The sequence below is a fragment of the Perissodus microlepis genome, chromosome 8 (genome assembly GCF_051167445.1).
Source record: "Perissodus microlepis isolate ML-2025 ecotype Zambia chromosome 8, ASM5116744v1, whole genome shotgun sequence".
Classification (NCBI taxonomy): domain Eukaryota; kingdom Metazoa; phylum Chordata; class Actinopteri; order Cichliformes; family Cichlidae; genus Perissodus; species Perissodus microlepis.
The window spans coordinates 15,310,023-15,318,079 of record NC_140468.1 but is presented as its reverse complement, the minus strand read 5'-3'; the positions used below and the strand labels follow the sequence as shown (position 1 = coordinate 15,318,079).

At 36.3% G+C, this 8,057-nt stretch overlaps 1 protein-coding gene across 1 annotated transcript; it reads right to left on the bottom strand.

Annotated features, from left to right (window-relative positions):
- Positions 1 to 3,233, bottom strand: LOC146381625 (mucin-13-like). The gene is made up of 9 exons (XM_084936837.1): positions 3,177 to 3,233; positions 2,957 to 3,015; positions 2,672 to 2,823; positions 1,656 to 1,784; positions 1,516 to 1,558; positions 1,386 to 1,423; positions 1,124 to 1,211; positions 662 to 941; positions 1 to 561 (listed from the first exon to the last, which is right to left on the bottom strand). Exons 1-9 carry the CDS (start codon positions 3,231 to 3,233, stop codon positions 418 to 420), a joined length of 990 nt encoding a protein of 329 aa, XP_084792963.1. The 3' UTR covers positions 1 to 417.
- Between the last annotated feature and the right edge of the window lie 4,824 nt (positions 3,234 to 8,057).

Sequence of the window (8,057 nt, the reverse complement as noted above, 5' to 3'; positions counted from 1 at the left end):
TGAATTAAACATCAAATTTCAGTTCATTACAAAAAATTTTTACATGCAAAAAAGAAATTGTGAATTCATACATGAAGGAAGCATTAATCGGATAACACAACAATATTAAGCAGCTCCTCATTATCGCATTATATTTGGAAATGAATGTCCAGGTTTCTCATTCAGTTTGAATAGACAACTCTTCAGTAATTCATACTTCAATTAACCAAAACAGATAAAAAAAAAAAATGAGACTAATCCTCAAAATCATGCCACCAACTTGATATAAAGTAGTCACGATCAGACATGACTGGTTTATGGCTGTTTGTACTGTAGTCAGATACATAAGATTCAATAAGATTCATTACATACAGTAATTATAAAATACATTTAAAAACATAAACCTGTCATTGTATAGTGAGCCTTTCTGATTTTGTACTAATAGTAGCGTCTTCCATCATCGTGTGTGTAGTACGGGTTGCTGTGGCCTTGGTTCTGAGTATACGGGTTCATTGTAGGTTGATTCTGGGCATAAGAGTTGTTCTGAGGTTGAGCCTGATCGTATGATTCATCATATAACCGCTACAGAGGAAAAAAAGAGAGTGAATTTAATGCCAAACACTAAGAAACCAAAAAGCCTGATGAGGGTATTTCTTCTGTATACACACAGAGACATACTCACCGAGCCACTGTTCATACGTCCAAAGTTTTGTCGGCCGTTGCTTGGTTTCATCTCCAGGTTGGTCCTGTTGTCCCAGCTGTTGGTGGTGGTGGCAGCTCGTGGGAACATGGGCACCCCACCATTCTGAAAACCTGAATGGCCATTGCCTGACCTGTTAAATGAGACTCCCTGGTTGTGGCCCAACTTGTTGCTAGCCATTGGTTGTGCGGCAGAACTCGGGTTAGTGTAGGGTTTTTCCATTTCTGCACTTTTGTTCTTCTTGAAGCTTTTGTTTAATTTTCTGAAATCACAGCAGTAAAATAATATTAGAATTCACTATTGTGTCTGTCAGACATGAACAAATTCTCTTGATTTTAAATGCATTTGCATCTAAAATAAAGCCTAAATCAAACTGAGGAAAAACACTTTCTCACATTTATGGGGGCGAATGAAAGATGTTATTGTTATTGGTAAGAAACTTACTGGGTAGCTACTACTGGTAGAAGGATGATGGCTATGAGCAGCAGTCCTCCAAGCACAGAGCCCACAATTACCAGAATGAGCTGCCAATCTAATAAAACACAATGAAGAGGACATCAACTTTTATCGCATTTTCCAGCTTTTGAATAACCTTTCTACCTATTGTATCATGTGTTATATTTTATCTTGTGAGTTTTTTCTTTAAATAGCTGTCATTAAGTAACCATGCTTCTGCTTTCACTTTAAAAACATGCAGTATACTCACTTTCTGAGCAGTTAAAACCAGAATAACCAAACGAGCATCTGCAAGACAAGAAGAAGGTTGATTTTATGATTTCTATTTAAAAGCAACCTTACATCAATACAGGACATACAGGAAGGGAAGGAGTACTTACTTCACGCACTCATTATCCTTCAATTCTTTCCCAAAGGGACAAGCTGTAAAAAAGAAAAATTGAGACAGTTTGTCGTTTGCTTACATAAAACACACAGACACACACACACACCACTTACTTTGCTCAGGAAATTGTCTTACCAATGCACATTCTATTACTGTAGTCTGTTTGCATGTAGCCTTGGTTACAAATACAGCTCAAAGTTCCATTGCCTGATTTGCAGGTTGTGGAGTGTTCATCACAGGGAGTGTCATCACACAGGTTCGTAACTTTAAATGACGGAGAGAAAAAAAGCCTCAGTACTCAAGGACATGTTTCGCAACATGTACAACAGTAAAATAAATGAATCACTAATATGCCATGAAATTAACCCTGGACTGAAATTAACAGCATGACTTCATCTTCAAAATATCATGATCATCAGAACATCATAACTCACTGAATTATAAATAAAGATTATAATACATGCAATGGCAGCAGCTGCCCTGATTGTGACATCCATTATATTTTTATTACAACTAAATTATCTTTGACAGATGGTGGAAATAGTTTCATTTAGACAGAAGTGTAGATTTAGTACAAAGGATTCTGAAACACATCTTGTCAATTATATTCTTTCTGAAAACAAATCTATTCCTACTGTGAGTTTTATTCTAGATACATATCGACATAAAACAATGTGCTTGTCATGGCTGTGTTGTGTGGCAGGCAGGCAGGAAAAAGGACCCAAAATGCAGGACTCTCAAAACGGGACTGGAACTCAAAACGCAGCTTTATTGCTGGCAAAAGTTCCTCATAAAGTAAAACTCAAAAAAGCAAAACAAAACCAAGACTCACAACAGAGGCGCTAGAGGACTGACCATGACAAACACACAGCATGTTGAGGGTACAACACGCGAGAGAGCAAAGGCAAACACAGGGCTTGTATACACAGGGGAGTAATCAGGGAATGGGAAACAGGAGGGGGACACAGCTGGGAGAAATTAGGCTAACGAGACAGGGGAGAAGTAAAACTGAACACACTGACATCAGACATGAACATGATCCTTCAAAGTAAAACAGGAAACAAGAAATAATTTACTAAGACAAGGACTTGACAGAAAATATAACCCGTAATAGAACCGTGACAGTGCTAGAATACAGGTAACAAACTTACTCTCAAATGTCTTCTCAATCACGTTACAGTCCATACACTCTGTTAATGCTTGTAAAACTTGATCATCTGTGATTTCAGAACTGGCCTCGAAGATGATCTGTACTGATGCAATGACCTCTGAGCTTGCCGTTGACACACGAGTGGTTCTTGGACTGTAAAGACAGAAATCACATTTAGTGATGATTGCTTCATTTATTTGTGCAGTATAATAACATGTTAATGTACATTGATGTGAAACAGGCTGAAAGATTTTATAGTAAAAGCTGTTGTCAGTCTGAGACTTACAGGAGTTTCAGCACTATAGATCTGGAGTAACCGTTCTTCTTGTTATAAACTTCATCCAGCTGTGTTTTCAAAAGAAAATATGTTTTGCTCAGTATGAGTATTAAGATTGATTAAATAACTGATGAAATTGTTTTTAGTATAATTTGTAATGTCAAGTGCATTTTCAAAAAATGTCCATAAAGACACATTTATTGATAGAGAATACTACCTAATTACTTACCTCAGCAATGATTTCATTAGCAGTTTCTATAAATTCCTTTGATGTGGTGTTTGTCATTTCATTTTTAAATGGTTTTTTCACTTTAAGATTTCCAGGGAAGACTTTGGCTGAAAACAAGAAAATATCAGAAGAAAGCGAAAATCTAATAAAATGATATTTTATATCTCTCATTTTCTTGCTGAAAGGAGGGAGATTGATGCCAGTCTCATACAGTGTCTGTCTGTTAAATATCAAGCTACAACTAGCAGGTACTTAACTAAGATTAAGACAGGAGGCTAGCTGGGTTAGTCCCAGACATAAACCCCAGAAAAACAAAAAAAACAAAATCCAATTAGTCATTCTTACACTTTATTTTTGCATGTATAAAGTAAACCAAATCTAAAATGTTAACATTAAAATGTATTTCACAGATTGCATTAAGTTGGCTAAGCCAGGCTAACAGTCAACATTACTCACTTACTGTTTATGTCCGACTAAACTGATTGGGAGATAGCTAGTTCAAGAGGTACATATTGTTTTGAATGACCTGTCCTTCAGTGATCTACTAATCTTCGTCCAGCCCACGTAGTGTTATATACTGCTATATAATCTTCATTCATGTCACTGTTAAATAAAGTAAAATCTTCATAGCGGCACACAAACAAATACTTACAACGTTCACAACTGTTTGAAACATAGTTGTAGGAATCACCAGCGAGGCACAAGCATACATATGTGTCGTTATAACGGACCTCACAGGTGCTTCCAGTGCCACAGGGATTTGGGTTGCAGGGATCTTCAAAGTGAGAAACAAAACAAGTGCGAGTACACACACACACACACATTTGTATCACTGTATGAGCAATATAACATGTGAACATTTGGATCCAGAGGTATCAAATTACCTTTAAATAAAGTCGTTGGTGTTGCAGTAGTTGCATCGTCTGTTGCTGCAGTAGTTGAATCGCCCGCTGCTGCAGTAGTTGAATCGCCCGTTGCTGCAGTAGTTGCATCGCCCGTTGCTGCAGTAGTTGAATCGCCCGTTGCTGCAGTAGTTGAATTGCCCGTTGCTGCAGTAGTTGCATCGTCTGTTGTTGCAGTAGTTGAATCGCCCGTTGCTGCAGTAGTTGAATCGCCCGTTGCTGCAGTAGTTGAATCGCCCGTTGCTGCAGTAGTTGCATCGTCTGTTGTTGCAGTAGTTGAAACGCCTGTTGTTGCAGTAGTTGAACCTGAAATTTCAGGACCTTGTGCTCTTGTTGAAGAGGCTAAGAGTTGTGTTAAAACGCAGTAGTTAGTATATGATAACCTTTGTTCACAACTTTGAAATTTGATACCCAGGAAACAAGCCAGAGAAAAAATAATTATATCAAAGTTATTAAAGCAGGATCATATAGTCTATGTTTAATGATGCAAGACATCAAACAAAGAGCTAAGTAGGGTCATTTCTCAGTCTCAGTAAGAGAGCACCAGCAGTGACACAGACTCTGCATGGAAAACATAAAGTTCACTCAACCATCATTTAGGATTCAGACATGTAAAGCATTAAACAGTTTGCAGGATCTGACGTGAACAAAGAGACTTCCTTGATCGTGGCCTTGCCAGAAGGATGTGGTATAACAACAGGGTCATAAAATAATAAAATGGCAATTAATGTCAGACTGTTGACATGAACACACTGGTCAAATTTGCTTATATATGTGCTAAACCAGCCCAGATACACAATGGTTGCAAAGGAAGATGTGCAAGTTAGACCATTATTAAAAACATATGAGTACTCGACAAGTGTATAGAATTTGTATGGAAGCAAAACAAAAGGGGAAAGGAACTAGTAACTGTTAATCATGAAAATGATATTCTCATATTCAAACTAATTTGAGATATTTCGATTGGAGGACATTTATCCAGGCAGTCTTATGTCATGGGTAGCTCTCCATTTTGCTGTTACAGCCGTAATCTTGGATCAGGAATGACTGCAAATTCTTAAATAAAATAATCCATTTATCTACTATTTACATAAAGCCTATTAAAGCTCCACCTGTGTGCATAACAGTTTAAACTGAATTAAACTGAAAGCTTAATTAAATAAATTAAAAAACAACTATATTAAAATGAATATTTCACCTCTAAAGTTTATCTGATGTTTTAATTTGTTAACATGTGCTCTACCCTGTCACTCTATCATACACTATCAAACTGACAAAAATAAGGATTTTAAAGTTGTTGCAATAAAATCAGGCTACTTACCAAAAATGGCTACAACAAGCCAAATGACAGACAGGAGGATGAATTTTTGAGCCATTGGATGAATCAAAAACAACCCACAGGGGGGAAAAAAGTTAGTGAAGACCAGAAGTGGCCGAGTCTGTAGTTCTCTAAATCTTTGAGCTTAAAACTGCCAATTGTTCTCCACTGGCGGTTTTAATCAGCAGCCACTCCTCCTTTAGTGTGCTAAGTGCAGGTCACACCCAGAGACGATGACCAGGAAGCCCACTTTTCAAGCCTTTTATTTACTAATCAATTTTCCATGACTTTATGCCAGCTGGATTATCTAGTGGATATTTTAAAGGCCAGTCCAGACCAACATGGTGCTGATCACAAACATATGCGCTCTATGAAGTGCAGAGAAAAATGATTATTTTAGAATTAAAATTACTGTGGACCATTTGGATTTATTGGCAGTTAAAACCAAAGAAAGTGAAGAGAAGGAAGAAATTCACAAAACATTGCCCCAAACCTTTTATTTTCAGAATTTTTATTTGTATTTTTCTATGCGTATGCCTTATTTACAGCATATATCATAATTAAACCCATACAGAATGAAGATAAATCACAGTTATGGTTAAATTAGGTGCTACAATACTAAAGATTAATGAAATTCAAATATATATATTTTTTGTTTGTACTTATAACCGGGGGGATCTCTTTTCAAGTAAAGTTTGATGCTAGCATACCAAATTATGGAAGCTTCTTTCCAACACTGACCACCAACCCCTGACCTATGAATACCAAAACTTGAGATTAATTTTGTTTTTATTAAGTTGTGAGCTTAGCACAAGAAAACATGTGAGCCTGTTTCTACCACTGAAAAAAAGAAAAAAAATTACCAGGCAGAGTTTAATCAAGGTTTTGAGTTACTATTTCAAAATTTTGACTTCTGGATGGCATCTTATTGGATCATCAAAAACATTATTAAAATTACCCTTTGCTATTCCTCATTGTTTGTTAGTTAAAACCAAAGAAAGTGAAGCAGAGAAAGAAGAGTTCCTGAAAAAAGCTGCCCCAAAATTCAGCCTGGTTATATCTTTGTAGAAAATGTTCTATTTTTCTATGGTTATACCTTATTTGGAGCAGATTTCATAGTTAAAGTTAAACTAAGGGCTATATAACTAAAGAGTAAAGCTCATTTATAAGATTATTTGTTTCTTAAATTCTGGAAGGATCACTTATCCTTAATGGATGGTTTTATTTTGGTGTTATTTTTCATAAAAACATTTAACTTAGGTGGATCATTGTTATGGTTATATTACATTATGCAGGAAAAGACTGAAGAGATTTAAAAAGGAAAGGAAAATAGGGAAGAAGTACACATACACATGAAATCTTATCAAAGATCAAATGCCAACTTGAGCTTGTGTCCTTTGTACCCGCTAATAGAGTTTGATTTACAGTGGAACAGCTACCCATGGAGGTTATTATCATTGTGCAATATAAAACATGTCACAGTTGCTCTGAGCGACGCCCCACATGCTGCTTTTTTTCTTGCTGAACTTATCTCCATATAGCTGATACTTTCAAATATGAGCATCTCAACAGAAACTAAAAGACAAAAATAATGCTTCAATATTTATGTGGCACTGCAATGTTCAGCTCATTTTCTAGTAAATCTCAACTTTAGGCTTTATCTGTTATTTATAGGGGCAATAACGAACTTGAGGAACAAAGATAAGATCCCTGCCCAGTCATTTTATAAATTTATGACACTTTGGTCAGTCTTTATTTAACCCTCTTTAAGCGTCTTCACAATCCCCAATAAAACACAGGTACGTTTACACAACACCACAAAAGAAACTATGCACATGAAATCCAATGCGATTACTAAAAACCATTTGAAATCGTTGCTTGATTAGATGGTTCACCCCACTTATAAGGTGTGTGGGAAACTAGGCGGGTTGTAAAACAGTGAAGGCTAAAGTGACCTTTGATTTTTAGATGTCATGTCATGTGAGATAACACAGTTGGGGCTAAACAACAAAGATTACAAGAGGTTAAAAAGACTTGAATAGAAGATTCTAAAGTTTTAAAATTTATTAAGAGCCATCATTATTATAGCGTTACATCGCATCACTTTCACCATGGGTACCAATGTAAAACAAAAATAGTTTTAACCAAAGTCAGTACTACTACTACTAATTATTATAGTAACATATCAACCAACTATTCATTTCTTGAATTGAATTAAAAGTCCTAAACAGGGGTGGATTGAGAGAAACTTTCTTAGGGTGGCATGGAAATCAGACAGGGTGGCAAAATCTCGCATATGAAACTATGGAAGCTTGTCTCCACCACTGAAATACATAAATAAATAAATAAATTTCCACTCCCATGTTTTGACCTATGGATGCAAAAGCCTGAGATGCAGTGCAGAAAAATGCTCTTCTTGGTCTTCAAAGCAACCAATAATTTTTTTTTGTTTTAAAGTCTTCTTACTTTAAATTTTTTACTTTATACTCTGACTTCTTGATGTCCTTGTCCATTCCTTTATGAACACACTGTGCCCATCTACTGATGGCTGCTTCCAGCAGGATGATGCACCATCTCATGAAGCTCAAATCACCTCAAACTTGTTTCTTGAACATGACTCAAATGGGCTCCACAGTCACCAGATCTCAGTTCAATAGAGCA